The sequence below is a fragment of the Pogona vitticeps genome, chromosome 1 (genome assembly GCF_051106095.1).
Source record: "Pogona vitticeps strain Pit_001003342236 chromosome 1, PviZW2.1, whole genome shotgun sequence".
NCBI classification, from domain to species: domain Eukaryota; kingdom Metazoa; phylum Chordata; class Lepidosauria; order Squamata; family Agamidae; genus Pogona; species Pogona vitticeps.
The window spans coordinates 68,443,512-68,462,523 of record NC_135783.1 but is presented as its reverse complement, the minus strand read 5'-3'; the positions used below and the strand labels follow the sequence as shown (position 1 = coordinate 68,462,523).

General features: G+C 41.4%; 1 protein-coding gene across 5 annotated transcripts in view; it reads left to right on the top strand.

Annotated features, from left to right (window-relative positions):
• The window catches only part of MAP3K4 (mitogen-activated protein kinase kinase kinase 4), a 104,649-nt gene that overhangs the window by 59,787 nt on the left and 25,850 nt on the right, over window positions 1-19,012 (top strand). For 3 of the 5 annotated variants that reach the window (XM_020808991.3, XM_020808974.3, XM_020809009.3), the window contains exons 6-15: window positions 405-562; window positions 2,138-2,254; window positions 3,082-3,181; window positions 3,267-3,350; window positions 4,387-4,653; window positions 6,880-7,029; window positions 8,829-8,990; window positions 9,540-9,673; window positions 17,412-17,490; window positions 17,654-17,732. In XM_020808991.3, coding sequence (XP_020664650.3) covers window positions 405-562; window positions 2,138-2,254; window positions 3,082-3,181; window positions 3,267-3,350; window positions 4,387-4,653; window positions 6,880-7,029; window positions 8,829-8,990; window positions 9,540-9,673; window positions 17,412-17,490; window positions 17,654-17,732 — 1,330 coding nt within the window. The remainder of the gene's footprint in view (window positions 1-404; window positions 563-2,137; window positions 2,255-3,081; window positions 3,182-3,266; window positions 3,351-4,386; window positions 4,654-6,879; window positions 7,030-8,828; window positions 8,991-9,539; window positions 9,674-17,411; window positions 17,491-17,653; window positions 17,733-19,012) is intronic. The other 2 variants (XM_020808981.3, XM_020809020.3) reach the window with 1 other exon arrangement.

Below are 19,012 nucleotides of genomic sequence, written 5' to 3'. Positions count from 1 at the left end.
ATTGAATAATAAGGTGCACTTAGTTTTTCACACATGGTTTCTCCATTTTGGTTTTATTTTTATAAAAAATATCTTGACACGGTGTAATATGTCATTGTTGTCCATCTGAGGTTGTATTTACTTAATTTACTTAATTAAGTAAATAATTTAATTAAGTAAATACTAAAAATCTTTAAGAACCAGATGATTTTTATTATGTAAAACCATAGAATTCAAAGAGGGTGTACTTTCTTTTTCATGTCTGTATAATAAAAGGGTTACTGTTTGTGGAGAGGAGAAGCAATTTTCCATTTTATTCAGCCATTGTCTTATTACAAGAGGGCTCCATCCTTGCTATACCATTTTGTGAATTTACTCTGCTGTTATGAAACAATTGTCTAAATTACTTTTCCACCCGTTTCAAGGTTTATTTTGATTATATGCGAAGCTGGATCCAAATGCTACAGCAGTTACCTCAAGCATCTCATAGTTTAAAAAATCTCTTGGAGGAAGAGTGGAATTTCACCAAAGAAATTACTCCTTATATACGAGGAGGTGAAGCTCAAGCTGGAAAATTGTTCTGGTAGAGCTCTTTATTACTTCCATTATCATGTCCACCAATTTCAGAATGAAAATGTATGAATTGAAAATGCTGTGCCATTCAAAAATATTTATTGGGCAATGTTCTAGGATTTTAAATGAAAATTATGATTTCCTAATATTACATTACCCTTAAGCAATTAATGGGTTTCCTGAACATCTCCCAGTTTTCTGATTTGTCAGAATGGCAAGTTGATCTTATTATAATACAGGTTTAGCTACGAAAAGCTATATATTAAACAGCACAGTAACAACTTTCATGAAGGGTCAAAGTTTATCCAAAGTACTCTTGCCAACTGACTAGGTGAAAGTCTATACAAAGTTTGTTTGTTTGTTTGTTTTCAGTCTGTATCCCACCCCACAGTGAGAACATTGTCTAGTCTAGGTGGTTCACAACACTACAAATAATTAAAAACAATGGTACAAAATACAATATACAATAAATATCATAAATGAAACACTGGCACTAGCTAAAAATCTGCATTCAAATAGAATTAAACACTTTAAAAAGAAATGTGGACATCTCAGGTCAGTGGTTAAAAACACTAATCACAGGCAGCTTTATATAATCCTTGTTTTTACTAATTTCATGAAAACTGAAAGGGACTGCACCTGATGAAACGTATGTTGGAAGCTGAAATACATTTTGCTCAGCTGTGCTGTGGAAATGGTGAAGACATGATAGCCTGGTGATGGGAATTTCAGGATGGGGTCAAGAAGCCTTTGATACTGGAAAATTGTTGCTGACAGATTGGGACTGTTGCTGGCATTCCACTGAGAATTTTCTAATATTAAATCTTCCTCTCAAACACACACACACATCCCTGCATCATGAGGTATGCAGAGATTTTACCAAAACAAAATATATCCCTAGGGAGCCTTAGAACCTGAAAGGGGGAGGGGCTAAGAAGTTTTAAATTTAATTAAATCAAACATTTAATTAAATCAAACATCATCACCATTTACTGTACACAGAACACTTGTGCGAACTGTATTTCAGCCAGGATAACAATTCTCAGTTATATAAAATATCAGTTCCCACAGTTATATGATACATCAAACACTATTGAATTTACTGCATCCAAAATATTTGAGTCTAGCTTATGGAAACCTTTTTTAAATAAAAGAGAAAAATAACTTCTCATTTTCCTATTGTGAAAAATTCTATTCCTAAGAAACGTTTCCTTCATCTAGCTTTTATCTTTCATTTTTCATTTTTTCCCTTTCTTTCTGTGCCAGTCTTTTATAACAAGAATTCAGTGGCTGAAATCCTATCGCTTCGTATGGTAAGTTGCAACTAGAATAGGCCCATTGAATCATAGTGAGTTAACTCCTCCATAAGTTCAATTGATAATTCTAGTTACAGCTTATTATGCTAAGCAACAGCATTTCAGTCAAAGTTATGCCAGTTTTCCTGAATTACTTTGTCAATTATTTCAGTACTTTGATATCAATGCCTTGATCAAGTATTCAGTCTTGAGTACTTCAGCAGGTTAGATGCACAGACTGTTGTCTTTTGTTTTTTGCAGGAGTGACACTTGTTTTCCTTCTGTTTCAGTGATATTGCAGGTGTGCTGCTAAAATCAACAGGAAGTTTTTTGGATGCTGGCTTACAAGAGAGCTGTGATGAATTTTGGGCTAGCGCTGATGACAGTGCTGCTTCAGATGAAATCAGGTACTCCCAGGTCTATCTTGTTCATATGTTCTTGCAGTTCGCTACCAGGACCTATAGTCATGTTACAAGTGACTTCACGTGTGTGAAAGAATCAGCATTACAGTGGTACCTTGCTAAATGACGACCCTGCTAAACAACAAATCCACATAACGATGACTTTTTGCGATCGCTATAGCAATTTGCAAAACAGTCATTCCTATGGGGGATTTTCGCTGGACGTCGATTAGGTCAGTGCTTCGCAAACCGTTTGTTCACAAGATGATGATTTTTTTGGCTCCACAAAATGGCTGCCCTGTGTTTTCCGGACCCATGCTTTGCAGGGCAGCCATTTTTACAGCTGATCGGTGCTCGCAAAATGACTTCCCTATGGGCGATCTTCACTGGACGACAAGGTATTTTCCCCATTGGAACACATTAAACCGGGTTTCAATGCATTCCAATGGGGAAAGGGTTTTTGCATGATGACGATTTCGCTAAACAGCAATTTTTTCTGGGACAGATTATTGTCGTCATGAGGGGCACCATTGTATTAAAAAAATTGGAGGAAATTTTGCTGTTCATTTATATTCATCCTAATAATGTTTGTAGCTAAAGATATCAAAACAAATTTTGTGTATTGTTTCTTTAATATTACTTGAATTTAATGTAGCAGGCCTTGCTTCATTTTTTGCCTCATTTGTTATCTGCACATACCAGACTTCTTGTTTAAGAGACTTTTTGTTGTTTGCTTATTTCCTTTTTTTAAAAAAACATGGTTTTTTACTTTCTTATATGACTACATATGTGGAAGTATATTGAAATGACTGCATTATTTTCCACTTTGGTAGGAGGTCTGTTATAGAGACCAGCCGAGCACTGAAGGAGTTGTTTCATGAAGCAAGAGAGAGAGCATCCAAAGCTCTTGGCTTTGCTAAGAGGTTAAGAAAGGTAAGAAGAGAACAAACTGCCTTTGGTTGTATTGATATTCTTAACAGTACAACATGGTGACGAGTTTATTTCTTTTCATTCTTAGGACCTTGAAATAGCAGCAGAATTCTCTTTCTCTGCCTCAGTGCACGAGTTCCTTAGTGCCCTGAAAGCACAACAGTACATGAAGGTAAAGTTGGCATAGGGGCTTGATGTCATTAAAATAATACAACACATTTGTTCAAAAGTAATGTTCACTGGGTCTTTCTGCAAAGTTAGTATGCATAGGATTGTAGTGTAACTCTTTAAATCTGTTGAACAGGAGGATATACCAGATGTGTAAAGAATGAAGATGTACGTACAGTACTTGCATTCTGCCTTAAAAGTGGTAAGGCTGGTAGACCACATAATGTGGGCATAATTGTCACTGAGATGGTAAATCTGTATTTGAACCGTATCATTGCAAATTATGGATAGTGATTTCTGTGACTGCTGCTCCTCCATATAAAAAGCCCAAATAAAACAAAGAGTTTGGCTGAGGCCTAACCTTTGCCATGATATCCAGGGGTGTTCACTTCTTGTGGCTGGACAAAGGGGAAGGAAATGCATTTCATCGTTGGCAAAGTGGTGTATAGCGGCTGTTGCATTACCCGGCAAGGCAACACAATGCATCTCTTTGGTGCTGAAACAAAGGAAAGGTGTTTTGGCAACACAAATAATCTGTCTCAGAATATTTTAGTCTTCCAGGGCACTCTTTAAAGACCTGAAAGTGACTTATCATTTAAAAAAAGAAAACGTAACTGCAGAACTAGACTTAAAAGCGAGATGGGTTGATAAGATGTGCACACAAGTTACAGACCATATTAGAAGGGCTAAACTTCATGCAAGGATTCTTATTTCATTACCAAATGTGAAACCTTACCTTGATTTCCCACAATTTGCCATGTGTCAATAGTAGTATTGTTACCTTGTAGACCAGGTTGCTCTAGCATTCTCTGAGGCAGGAACACTATTCTCTTGTTTGCCCTCTGGGTTAAGTATGTATTGTGCAATGCTTGATAGTTTGGAAATCATGTCATGATGCAAAAGAACTTTTCCCTTTAAGTCTGCTTAGCATTCCTAGAGATAATTCTCCCTCCACCCCCTGGTATTTATTTTCATTTGGGAATACAGTATTTGATTCTGCTCTAGCTCACTAACTTTGACCATATTCGTTTGTTTTTCAGGTACAAATTCCTGGACTTGAAAACTTACAGATCTTTGTTCCAGATAGCCTTGTAGGGGAAAAATCTATTATCTTGCAGTTGCTCAACACTGCTGCAGGAAAGGACTGCTCAAAGGACTCTGATGAAGTGGCAGGTGAACCGTTTTTACTTATGACAAAGTACAGTGAGAAAGATCATGAAACTGATGACAGCTGGAGTGCTTGGGAAGGACAGCCTATCAAAATAGTTCCTCAGGTGGAAACTATTGACACCCTGAGAAGTATGCAGGTAAATATTTTCTGTATTAGTAATTGAAATGCTTCTGCTTGATAACTACTCATGGACAGCAAAAGTAAAGAGATACTATATTTTATAACTAAATTGTGTCAAAGATGTTGTTGTCAAGTCAGACTTATAGTGGCCCTAATGGGGCTTTCAAGGTAAATGAGATTTTGAGAGTGATTACTATCATAGAATCATAGATACTTGAACATTTGACGTATCTAGATATTTTGATCTTTGGAAAAGATCAGTCTACATCCCAATCCCAAAGAAAGGCAGTGCCAAAGAATGCTTCAACTACCGCACAATTGCACTCATTACACACGCTAGCAAGGTTATGCTCAAAATCCTACAAGGTAGGCTTCAGCAGTATGTGGACCGAGAACTCCCAGAAGTACAAGCTGGATTCCGAAGGGGCAGAGGAACTCGAGACCAAATTGCTAACATGCGCTGGATTATGGAGAAAGCCAGAGAATTCCAGAAAAACATCTACTTCTGCCTTCACTGACTATGCAAAAGCCTTTGACTGCGTGGACCACAGCAAACTATGGCAAGTCCTTAAAGAAATGGGAGTGCCTGACCACCTTGTGTATCTCCTGAGAAACCTATATGTGGGACAGGAAGCAACAGTGAGCACTGGATATGGAACAACTGACTGGTTCAAAATTGGGAAAGGAGTACGACAAGGCTGTATATTGTCCCCCGGCTTATTCAACTTATATGCAGCATACATCATGTGAAAGGCTGGACTGGAGGAATCCCAAGCCGGAATTAAGATTGCCGGAAGAAATATCAACAATCTCAGATATGCAGATGATACCACTCTGATGGCAGAAAGTGAGGAGGAATTAAAGAACCTTGTAATGAGGGTGAAAGAGGAGAGTGCAAAAAATGGTCTGAAACTCAACATCAAAAAAACTAAGATAATGGCCACTGGTCCCATCACCTCCTGGGAAATAGAAGGGGAAGATATGGAGGCAGTGACAGATTTTACTTTCTTAGGCTCCATGATCACTGCAGATGGAGACAGCAACCACGAAATTAGAAGACGCCTGCTTCTGGGGAGGAAAGCGATGACAAACCTTGACAGCATCTTAAATAGCAGAGACATCACCTTGCCAACAAAAGTCCACATAGTCAAAGCTATGGTTTTTCCTGTAGTGATGTATGGAAGTGAGAGCTGGACCATAAAGAAAGCAGATCGCCGAAGAATTGATGCCTTTGAACTGTGGTGCTGGAGGAGGCTCTTGAGAGTCCCCTGGACTGCAAGGAGGACAAACATATCAATTCTAAAGGAAATCAACCCTGAGTGCTCACTGGAAGGACAGATCCTGAAGCTGAGGCTCCAGTACTTTGGCCATCTCATGAGAAGAGAAGACTCCTTGGAAAAGACCTTGATGTTAGGAAAGTGTGACGGCAAGAGGAGAAGGGGACCACAGAAGATGAGATGGCTGGACAGTGTCTGCGAAGCAACCAACATGAAATTGACAGAACTCGAGGAGGCAGTGGAAGATAGGAGGGCCTGGCGTGCTCTGGTCCATGGGGTCACGAAGAGTCGGACACGACTAAACGACGACAACGAGATATTTTGAGGGGACTTTAATTTATATGCAAATCTAATGTTGCCCAAAAAAGAGAGGATATTTGTTTCTGTTTTATATGAAACAGGAAGATACAAACCTATCAGTATTTTCTTAAATCTGATTAGAGACTATGATCCAGATCCTTCAATGCTTTTGTTATTATTCTAATTTAATAGCCTTACTTCTTCACCCAGCTTCTTTTCATTATGTGTGTTTTAGTTTATGAAAGACAGAGAGCAAGCGAGCGAGAGAGACACTACTAGTAGTGTTGTATATTTGTGCAGTAGCTTCAAGGATATGTAATGTTTAATTTCTTCCGGAAGCAAAGTATTCTTACAAGTTGATAAGACCATGGAGCCATGTGTGTGTGGTTCAGCAGATGATAATTCTTTCACTAGCAGCTTCTGTAGTGGGGCGAATATTGCATAGCCATCTGTTTTTGTCATATACAATGTTCACTTAATTGATCACCCTGAGAATTGATGAAATAACCTTCTGTGTATTTGCAATTATTTCCCACAAAATTGGCCATTGGCAGAAAGGAAAAAGTAGCATTAAAATGTAAGGAGGTATTAGAATTGTGAATCCAAGTATTTTGACATTGTGACTCAGGTTTCAACAATACCGAAATCTAAGTTTGTCTTTCTAGGTGGACAACCTTCTCCTGGTAGTCATTCAGCCTGTTCATCTTGTAAATCAGAGAAAAGCTTTCCAGCAGGGTTTTGAAGCACTGATCTCTTTGCGTCAGGAGCAAACATCCAGTCAACCAGTCATCGCCAAAGCTTTGCAGCAGTTGAAGGTACATATTTTCTTGATTTGCCATCTTAATTTTCATTCAAAGTTGCTTTTTACACCATGGTGGAAATCCTGTTCATGGAGCTCCACTGTGTAAGGCTGATGAGATCATCAGCTGCGGTGATTTTTTGGAAATGAAAATTTTCCAGTTCATCTTAAAGGTCCTGAGGCATCCATGGAATTCCTTTTGAGGTGAGGAAGCCATTACAGACCACAGGATGATGGGGGAAATCTTTGATTTCCAAAAATCACTGCCATTGGGATGACTTTACTAGTAGTAGCAATTTCTGGAAAAGTTCCCATCCCACCGCCCCCCAGAGTTTTCCGTTGTCAAAAAAGATTCCATGAGAGTCTTGGGTTCTTGAAGTGGGAGATCAGAAAAATTTTATTTCCATAAAGTCACTGCAGCTGATGACATTGTTGGGGTGGGGTGGGGGAATGTGTAGCCTGGACAATTAACTTGTAAACTGCCCAGAAAGTGCTTTAAGCGCTGTGGGGTGGTTATAAGCAGCATGCTTTGCTTTTGCTTTTCTTTACTTTACAGCAGATAATTGCCATTAATTAAACAGTAAGTCTTATACAGTGGGGTCTTGACTTGAGAACTTAATCCATATTGGAAGGCGGTTCTCAAGTCAAAAAGTTCTCAGGTCAAATCTGCATTTCCCATAGGAATGCATTGAGAACCATTTGATCCGTATCTGCTCTTTTCCGTCCATAGAAACTAATGGGAAGCTGCTATTCCGCCTTCGACCACTGGAAGGGGATATTTTGTTTCTTTTTTTCTTAGGTCAAGAAAGGTTCAGGGAAGGCAGGGAAAAGACAGTCCAGACAGTACAGTACCAGGCAGTCCGAAGACTGTCTCCCAATCCACTCTCTAAACGCTGGGAGGAGTGAGGAAGCAGACAGGCACCCTTTTCACTGGCCAACAGTTAACTGAAAGTTCACATTTTGCACTTTCCCTGCCTCCCACGTGGTTTTTTCTCAGTTTGTAACTCAAATCTAAGTACTTAAGTCAAGTCAATATTTTCCTATGAGAGCGGTTCTTAAGTCAAAATGTTCTTAACTCGAGCCGTTCTTAAGTCAAGACCCCACTGTATCAGAATGCTTTAGCGTTACAATAGAGAAAGATTCTCTGGAAAGGACATTTCTGTTCATAGATTATTATCACTGATTACTTCTGTGTTTATAAGTTTCTTCAATGGTTGGGAGCATTCCAGATTTCTGCAAGTTGCCAGCAAAATCTTAGAAGGCAACTTAGTAAAGAGCTAAAAAACATATTATATGTGGGTATAATTTCATCTTTATCGTATTTGTGTTGCATGGGTTTGTTAAGATACGTGCTCAAAGATGTACCTCATGCTTCTGATGAATTAGGTTCTTGTATTAAAGTTTTTTTTCCACAAGCTATTTTCATCTATAACAACACAGTCTTCTACAGTGCTGCTCAGAAATATGTCCTGTTGTATTCAGTGATTTTTATTTAAAGTTAAAAAAATGCTGCAGAGTGGTTTAGGCATCTGGCTATGGAGCCAGAGGTTGGGAGTTTGATTCCCCATTGTGCCTCCTTGAAAGAGATTGGACTTTGATGTTCTGTAGGGTTCCTTCCAGCTCTGTAGTTACATGATGATGATGATAAATGGATATAGGATAGCAACTTAAGATATCAAGGAACTCTTCATAATCTGTTCTTTAACAAAGCACCTTACACTGCATTTTAGCTAATAATGAAGTTCTCATGGAGTTGTGCACTTTTGGACTACTAATGCTGTATATTTCAGCAGATATGTCTTTCCTGTCTTTCAGAGTGATGCTTTGCAGCTGTGTAATAAAATAAGCAGTGCCCTTGACAGAGTTGACCGCATGTTCACATCTGAATTTGATGCAGAGGTTGATGAGTCAGAATCTGCCACTTTGCAGCAATATTATCGGGAAGCCATGATTCAGTGTTACAACTTTGGTTTTGAGGTAGGTTCAGAGAAAAAAAAATCTCTTTTTTTCCATAGTACAGGGCTGTTGAAGAACTCTTACATCATTTGAAAAAGAGAATAAATTTTATATGTAGATTTTTTTTCAGCTTTCCCCCAGTCTGTGCATTATATATTTTCTTTTCACTACGTTATGTTAGAAAACTGAAACATAACATAGGCAGTTGAGTGTAGATTCAACCAAGAGTTGGCATTTTGAGAAAACAAACAAAATACCGACAATTTTAAATGTTTCCCATCACAAGAATATTTGATCTGTTGAAAGTTTTGTCATTTCTTTTTAACTGATCTTGAAGTTTTATTTTGCTGTGGATGTCGGGAGGCTTTGTATTCATATTGTTACACAGCTATACCACACACTTATATTGCTGATTTTTCTGTATAGGTAATTGTGCTTGAATTATTTGAGAATTTGTAAATCTGCACACTGATTGTCATAAAAATGTTGTGGCAGCATGTGGCTTTTCTGACAGACGAAAAAAGCAATGCTTATTTCAACATCTTGAAGTGTAATCTTAATATATTATAGTACCATAAAGAAGTAATTCGTCTGATGTCTGGAGAATTCAGACAGAAAATCGGAGACCAGTATATCAGTTTTGCAAGGAAGTGGATGAATTATGTTCTTACTAAATGTGAGAGTGGTCGAGGCACCAGACCCAGGTAATGGTTAAACAGACAGTTTGCTATTTTCAGTTTTATTGCTTTCAGTGAGATCCTGCTCCTTTTAAACACAGAGCAGTGTTGCTACCAGGACTGCTTTAATTCAAGGGTGAGCAATTAATTTCTATAGGGGGCCACATGAAAAATCTGAACTGTGTTCGGGGGACGACCCAACTTTACTTGAAAATAAAATGAAACAGTGATGTTATGATTGTTTTTATTTTAAACTTGTTAATCTTCACAAATACTAAAGAGGTTATTTGTTGTATGTTAGATAAGCAACTGATCAACTTTAGACAAAAATCTATAAATGGTTTTGATGTTCAACTTGTTCAGTGAGAGAAATCCAGTCTATCTTGGGCTTGAACACCGGACTGGAGTGACGACCGGCAAGCTGGACAGGAGTGGCTCGCGGGCCGTATGTGGCCCTTGGGCCGCACTTTGCCCAGGTCTGCTTTAATTGATGTTTTCAATGCTAAGTGTCACACAACTTCTACAACAAGGTGGGGATCTTACGGGGCTTAAGGGCCAAACTATTGTTTTTATCCCCATCATAGGCTGCACAGGAATGGCCTTAAAGAAAGAAAGCAGACACAAACCAGTGTTTCTGGTTTCTCCTCACCACTGCCACTTTGAGAGGAGGACTTGCAGGACTTTTCAAGACCCTGCTGAAAAAACCACAAGAGAGCATTTGTATATAAAAGAACTGCAGATGTATACCATATTATTTTATTATTAGTTTATCAGTGTGGCTATATTCTGTTGCTTATACCAGTATACTTGGGTTGTTTGAGAATTTGTAGAATAGACACTGGGTTTAAAGTGTAAAAGTGCTGTGGAAGTAGCTTGTTTAACAGTTGAAAATAGCAATTTCTTCATCGTGGCCTCTGTGAATGCACACAAATGGGGTAAAACAGCACCTGCGCTGGTCCTCTGTGAATCTTCTAGAGCTTAGGAGAAAAGTAACAAAGTTTAGCTTGCCCCTACAGCGCATGCTCCGCCCGCCTCAGATCTCAGTTCCATTTTTTCCGCCGTGAATGTTGGAACCTCTCATTAGAGCTCTTTATTAGTGTTGTTATTTCTGGCTATTTCGGACTTTGACGTGGCTTGCCTCTCGAGTTTTCATCTATCTGTTGCCCTGACCTCGGACTGAACGACCATTCTTTATTCTGACTGCAAGTACATGTTGATTGGATTTTTCCGCCCAATTTACCTACTGCTTTGCAGCACGCACCGCTTTCCTAATCCTATTATTTGTCTTATTTTATTTATTTATTTATTTATTTATTGGACTTATATACCGCCCCATAGCGCTACAAGCACTCTCTGGGCGGTTTACAATTTTAATTATACAGGCTACACATTGCCCCCCCAGCAAGCTGGGTACTCATTTTATCGACCTCGGAAGGATGGAAGGCTTAGTCAACCTTGAGCCGGCTACCTGGGATTTGAACCCCAGGTCGTGAGCACAGTTTTAGCTGCAGTACAGCGTTTTAACCACTGCGCCACGAGGACTTCCTCCAATAATTGCCGCTTTATGTCCCGGTCTGGACCCTTTACCCGCTGCTCCTCTTGTTCCCGCAAGCTACCTTTCTCTGACGGGCACGATCTTTGTGTTTTTTGCCTTGGGGAAACCCATCTGTAAACACTGCAAAAAATTCACTAAGGCAGCTTTGAAAGCACATCAGCAGCGGTTAAAGTTTTTTCTCTGGGACAAGACGCTTTCTGCTTCCCAGCCTTCGGAGATGGAATCTACTCCTACTCCGTCTACTGTTAGATCTGAGGTTCCGGTTGCCTGACCACCCCCTCTTCAAACCGCCAAAGCTGTGGACAAACCTAAGAAAAAACCACCTACTAAAATGCAATGTACCGGTTCATCTGCTTCTAGTTTGGCCAGCGATCTGAAACAAAAAAAGTCGACATCTAAGACCAAGGCAAAGCCTAAGGAACAAACTCTTACTGTTCCTCCAGTTTCAGCTTCAGTTGCCCTCGCCTATTTTGGAAGATTCTTCCCGGGACCGGGAATCTTTGTCTGAGGCAGGAACGTCTCTACCAACTAGACAACAGGAACTCCTGCCTGTCGACGCTGAAGGGTCACCGTCAGCGAGCCAACTAGCTCAAACTATTGCTAGTTCAGCTATGGCCCAGGACAGCCCTGTATTTACCGGGTGGGCATCTCAGACTCCTTCATCGGCGTTGAAATCCTTGGCTTCAGATTCTCCACGCCGAAAGAAGTCAGCCAAGACCAAGCATTTGACTCCTCGACGTCCACATTCTAGACAAGAGGTGGTAGTCTTGCCTAAGAAATCTCGACACCGACATAAACACAGATATGAGGACTCCGACCTTGACGTCGAGAGGAAAAGAAAGCATCAACATCGAAGGGATGTCTGATTTGGACTACAGCGAGGACCGTAAGAGGTCTTGCCATCGATGTCGAAGATGGGAATATACATCAGACTCCTCATCTATGTCAGAGGATTACAGGAGGCAAAAGAGGAGACGTCGCTATGATTATTCCTCGTCTCCTTCCTCTTCAGCTTCCCCTCCTCGCAAACATCGACGTTGAAGATACCTCGACGTCGAGAGCCAGAGACCATCTTGTCAAGCCCATAAAGAGTGGAGCTGCAATTGTTCATAAAGAGGGAGCACAACCGACCTCTAAAGGATTTACATCTGGCTTTGAACATTCCTCTCAAAAAGAAACAGGACATGCTGCCAAAAGGTTGCCTGCTCCTGAGCAAGAGCAACTACTCTCCTCAGGTTTGTCTGAGCAAGAGGAGGATATTATGTCTGAAGCTACACTGGATACACGTGTGGCAGGTGAACCTTTAGAGTCTGATGCGGCAGATACTCATCCTTCATCTCCATCTGAGGACTTTTCATCCTATGTCCAGATGGTCTCCCGTATGGCTAAAACTCTTAAGATGGACACTGAACAATCACCTCCACCGGCGGAGGATCTCATTTTTGGGGATATTAACCAAGAGAGATACCACCCTTGAGTTTAGCGTACATACCTGCTTCACTGGACCTTATCAAGGAATATTGGACCCAACCAGCTAATTCCATACCAGTATCCCGTAGAACTGAAAATCTCTACCGCATCCATGGTCCTGATACCGCTTTCTTTACCAAGCATCCTATACCAAATTCCTTGGTGGTGGAATCTAGTGCCTCTAAATCACCTGCCAAAGGCCATGTTACTCCCACGAACAGGGAAGGCAGTAATTTGGAAGTACTGGGACAATGCATGTATTCACTTACCACCTTTGTTCTGTGCATCACGAACTATTTAGTGGCCATGGGTGCCTATCAGAGGCAATTATGGTCCTGAATTCTGCCAGCCTTAGAAGTCGCTCCTGAAGACATTAAACAAATGTGTATCAATACGCATGCCAAGGCTCTCACTCTTTCAAAGCATCAAAGACTAGCATCTTGACACATAGCTGATGCCATAGCCAAGAATCTTGCTTCAATCGTTACCTTGAGGAGCTTGGCTCAGGTCTTCAAATATTATGGAGAACATTAAGAGCAGAATTGAAAACTTACCTTTCGATGCCTCGGGTCTCTTCAACGAAAAAACAGATGACAATCTGGAAAACCTGCACAAAAATAAAAATACAGCTAAATCTTACACCATCCAACAGCCCAGATATAGCAAATTCCAATGGCGCGCTAAGTATACTCAACAGACTTACCAACAGTCTACTTCTCAGTCCTACCGCCCTTTCAAGAACCAGGGTCAGACTAGGTCATCTCAGGCCTCCTCTTCTGCTTCCAGTTTCAGACACCAGGCTACTCAATGTAGGCAGTCCTACAAACCAGCAGGAAAGAAGTCGAAGCAGTACCTTTGACTTGATCAGAATACCATTGGAAGTAGCTCACACAACTCGCCTTTCACCGTTTCTACAAAACTGGTTAACTACTGTATCACAAAAGACTCCTGGGTCTTAAACATTATACAATCCGGTTACCATCTGGAATTTACAGAATTACCTCCTCTAGGACAGGTCAAGCTTACATCATTCGATCCTGTTCTAGAAGAAGAGATTCTCACCTTACTTCAAAAACAAGTCATTCAAAGAGTACTAAGTCGGGACATAGCAGGAGGTTTTTACTCCTGTTACTTTGCGGTACCCAAGAAGGAGAGGGGAATAAGACCCATCCTGGACCTGAGGGAATTGAATACTTACCTTCATCCACGTTGTTTCCAGATGGTCACCCTGGAGTCCATCATTCACCAGTTAAAGAAAGGAGACTGGTTTGTTGTAGTGGATCTGAAAGACGCCTACTTTCATATCACCATTCATCCAAATCACAGAAAATATCTCCGTCTAATTTTCCAAAACACCATTTATCAATGCATCGCTCTTCCTTTCGGCCTGTCAACAGCTCCACGGACATTCACCAAATGTATGGCCCCTGTGGCAGCTCATCTACGTCTTCAGGGAATACAGGTGTATCCCTACATAGATGATTGGCTGATTGTCTCCCCTTCAAGGAAAAGAGCACTCAAGGACACCAAATTCATCCTCAACACTCTAAAGGCCCTAGGCCTTTCAATCAACTACAAAAAGTCCCACCTTACACCATCTCAGGTAGTGGACTACACAGGAGCAAGACTCAACTCAGTCGAAGCTCGCATGTTTCTACCACCAGAACGCATAAAGAAAATAAAAAGGGCAGTTCGCAAGTTCCAGCCACATGTGAAAGTCTCAGCAAGACACGCATAACATCTATTAGGACTGACGGCTTCAACAACCTGTGCAGTGTCTCATGCTCGTCTGAAAATGAGTTCTCTTCGTCATGGCTTCTTGCCCTCTTTGATCCCCTTCAGGACAATTAGCGGAAATGCTTGCTCGTCACACCAGAACTTGCACAACAGTTACAGTGGTGGACATTTCTATCACATCTCTTAATCGGCAAGCCCTTTCGACCTCTGCAGCTAACATGCCAGGTCATGATGGATGCAAGCCCCACAGGTTGGGGGCACATTGCGGGGAACATCGGATCCATGCTCTTATGGTCATAACTCTGAATGCTCAGGAATCCACTTTCCACATTAACCATCTAGAACTGCTAGCTGTAATAAAAGCATTCAGAGCATTCCTTCCTCTGATACAGGGTTGTGGGGTTCAGCTCATCACAGACAACACCACGACTATGTATTACATCAACAAACAAGGAGGGACTCGATCCAAGTCTCTACTGTTCCTGGCAGTTCATCTATGCCAACATCACATCTTCCCTGTAGCCATCATCACATCTTCCCTGTAGCCATCCATGTGGCCACGACAGACAACGAATTGGCGGACAGATTGAGTCGTCTCCCATTCCAAACTCACGAATGGGAGCTGGACAACAAGGTCTTCCTCAGCCTATGTCACAAGTGGGGGAAACCAGCAGTGGACATGTTTGCAACCCCCGCCAACAGGAAATGCAGCAAATATGCTTCTCGTGCGGGAAGGGGCAAGGAATCACTCAGAGATGCTTTTATTATCCCATGGAGAACAGGCCTCCTCTATCTGTTTCCGCCTATTCTGATCATTCAAAAGGCGCTGATCAGAGCATTTCAGATGAAGGCAGAGGCAATCTTCATTGCTCCATGGTGACCACGACAGCCATGGTTCTCCATTCTAATGACAATGGCTGTAGACACGATCAAGTTGCCACTTCTCCCGCACCTCCTCACTCAGGATTGCGGAACATCTTCCATCCGGACTTAGAATCTCTTCACCTGACAGCCTGGAGGATATCCCATCACTACAGGAGGTCATCTAGAAGGCTAGAAAACTATCCACTACCCTTCTCTATAAATACAAATGGAGAAATTTCTTAAAATTTGCTGAGACTCACAATTTTCAAACTTCACCAATCTCCTTAACCTCACTTCTGCGGTATCTTCGATACTTGTTTGACTTGGGTCTGTCCATCTCCACCTTGAAAGTCTATATTTCAGCTATTGTTTCTTTTCAGCCACGTAACTCTGAAGCATCCAGATTTTCTCTCACCCAACCCTTAAGGCTTTTCTTAAAGGCCTTTCTAACATGAGACCACCTATAAAACATCCTGTACAACAATGGTCATTACAGGTTGTTTTACATTCTCTCACCCGTCAACCTTTTGAGCCTATGGCATCCTGTGACATCCGTCTTCTGTCATTTAAGACTTTATTCCTAGTTGCTATCACCTCAGCATGCAGAGCAAGTGAGTTGGCAGCACTTCGGTCTGATACACCATACCTGCAATTCTTCAAGGACAAGGTCATGTTGTACCCTGACGTTTCGTTTTTCCCCAAAGTTGTTTCAGAATTTCATGTTAACCAGCCGTTGGTGTTGCCTATTTGTTCCCAAATCCTGTTTCTGATGTTGAGCGCATGCTCCACTCCCTGGATGTGAGAAGAGCTTTATCATATTATGTCACACGTACTAAAGAATTCCGTTCAGCACATAGACTGTTCTTCTGTTTTATGGACAGCACAAGGGTTCTGCTGCCTCCTCTTCCACATTATCTTGATGGTTGGTCTCTACTATAGCCCTTGCTTATGAACTACAGAGCAAACCTCTCCCTGAAGGTATTAAGGCTTATTCCACGAGAGCTGTTGCTACATCTACGGACCTGCTGCGTGGCGTTGACATCCCCGATATCTGCAGAGCAGCCCCCTGGTCCAATTTGTCTACGTTCATTACACATTATAGACTGGACCTCCGGGCCAAGAAGGAGACTAACTTTGGGAGAACAGGGCTGACATCTATTCTTCAGTGACGGCCCTCCTTCCGGTGTGAGCTTGCTAGTCACCATTTGTGTGCATTCACAGAGGCCACGATGAAGAAAGACAGGTTACTTACCTGTCACCATGGTTCTTCAAGTGGACCTCTGTGAATTCACACATCCCACCCAGCCTCCCCACTGTCCGTCACTGACTAGGTCTACACTAATCTCAGGCCTTGGTGGCAGACAAATGGAACTGAGGTCTGAGGTGGGCCGAGCATGCGCTGTAGGGGCAAGCTAAACTTTGTTACTTTTCTCCTAAGCTCTAGAAGATTCAGAGAGGACCAGTGCAGGTGCTGTTTTAACCCATTTGTGTGAATTCACAGAGGTACACTTGAAGAACCATGGTTACAGGTAAGTAACCTGTCTATTTATTTCAATGTCTTGAAGTGTTGGTTTCCATGCTTTGAGATTTTTTTAAAAAGCTTTTCTAGAAGTGGGCTCTTGGGTGGCCTTAGGAACTGCAGACATCCCCTTTGGGGTGGATGTTGCCCACCCCTTCTCTGCAAAAATTAGACATCTCAGGCAATTCAAGGTCCAGATTATTCAGAGCTTTCCAGATAATGATGACTGTCATGAGAAGAAACAAGGAGAGAGTGAAAGCTTGTCACACTGTTAATTATGTTTGATTTAGAAAAGAAAAGAAATCAGTAGATTCAATACTGGTTTAGAAACCTCAGATTATGGTATGAGTTAAGAACTGCACTCTTCCTCCAAGGATTTTTTTTTTTTTGTAATTGGCTGAACACTGTAATGGCTGTTCTTAAGCAGGAAGACATCCCTTTCTATATGGCATGCATTTACTAATTGCCTTGTTGTCAGTAATTTGGGGATGAAACTTCTGTGACCAGAGAGGAGGCAAAATTTGGTAGAGCCTTTCATTGTAGGCACAAGAATATAGAGAAAGCAAATAGAACTTCTCGTATAAAAATTCTGGTTAACATAACTTCTGTGTGCTTGACAGGTGGGCAACACAGGGTTTCGATTTCCTTCAAGCAATTGAGCCAGCCTTTATTTCAGCTCTGCCTGAAGATGACTTCTTGGTATGTCAAAAACCACTCTTCACTTTAAGTTAACAAGTATTATCTACATAAGACAAATTGCTAATATATTCTGGAAAAGAAGGATGATTAACCATGTGTTCCTAAGTTAAATATTTTTAAAAATTTAAAATGTATTTATAGTGGTTTGTTTTCTATTTTCCAGAGCTTACAGGCACTGATGAATGAATGTATTGGCCATGTAATTGGAAAGCCTCACAGTCCTGTTACAGGTTTGTACCTTGGTAAGGCAGCAGCTAGTCTTCTTCTGGAACTTTATAGCTGTAGATTATAGAAATGTATGCATTTTAATTTCAAGTATACTAAATCTAAACTGCTTCTTGGTTATAATAAAAGTGTCTGTTTCTAAAAGCATTTTATCCTGCCTTGTACTTCAGTATGATGCACTCAAGGTGGAATCATGACAACAGAAAAATAAATTTCAAAATACAGTTATAAAACCCACTAAAAATAGGTCAGCTGCTAATATATGTTTAAAAATGAGGAAGAAAGCAGACAGGATGGCATAGATACAACCAATTATCCAACAGGCCAAAAGTCTGCTGAAATTGAGAGCTTCTTTGTAGACTCAGTGAGTCACACATTTGAGTTTCTTCTGTGCCTGTGCGGACACCCTCAGAAACATTCCAGAGCTTCAGGATTTTTGCCTGTCCTCCCTAATGGACATGTTCATCCATCCAGCTTTTGTTTCTCAGTTCTCTTCTAGCTGCCCCAGAGGCAACACCTTGGCACTGTTTAGAGATTATATAATCCTGTGTAAAGTACAGTGGTGCCTCGCACAACGAGCGCCCTGTAGAGCGATGAATTCGCTCTACGATGACACTTTTGCGATCGCTAATGCGATCGCAGAGCGATGGCCCCAATGGGCGAAAATCGCAGAGCGAAGGTCGGTAAGCGGTTCGCTTACTGACCTTCGCTTTGCGACCCGCCAATCAGCTGTTCCACGGCTTCAAAATGGCCGCTGGAACAGCCGAAAGGGCCGGGCGCAGCGTTTTCGCGCCCTTGGTAAGCAAGGGGAGGGCGCGAAAACGCTGCCGGAACAGCCGAAATGGCTGCGCGCAGCGTTTTCGCGCCCTCCCCTCACTTACCAAGGGCGCGAAAATGCTGCGGCCGGCCATTTCGGCTGTTCTGGCGGCCATTTTGAAGCCGCGGAACAGCTGATCGCAGCCATTTTCGCGCCCTCGTAAAGCGAGGGGAGGGTGCGAAAATGGCTGCCAGCCATAGAGGAACATCACACAACGGTGACTGTTTGGCCGAATTGGAACGCATTAAACGCTGTTTAATGTGTTCCAATGACTTTTTACTTTCCGCTGAGCGATGTTTCACACAGCGAGGGTTAATCCGGGACGGATTAACCTCGTTGTGCGAGGCACCACTGTACAAACATTTGTAAATAGTTCTTTCCTATTTACCTTTTCTCTTCTTTGGTATCTCTGGAAATTAAAAAAGAAAAAAAATACTGTTTGTCCTTTGGACTGTCCTCCATTGTTTATGGCTCCTAATG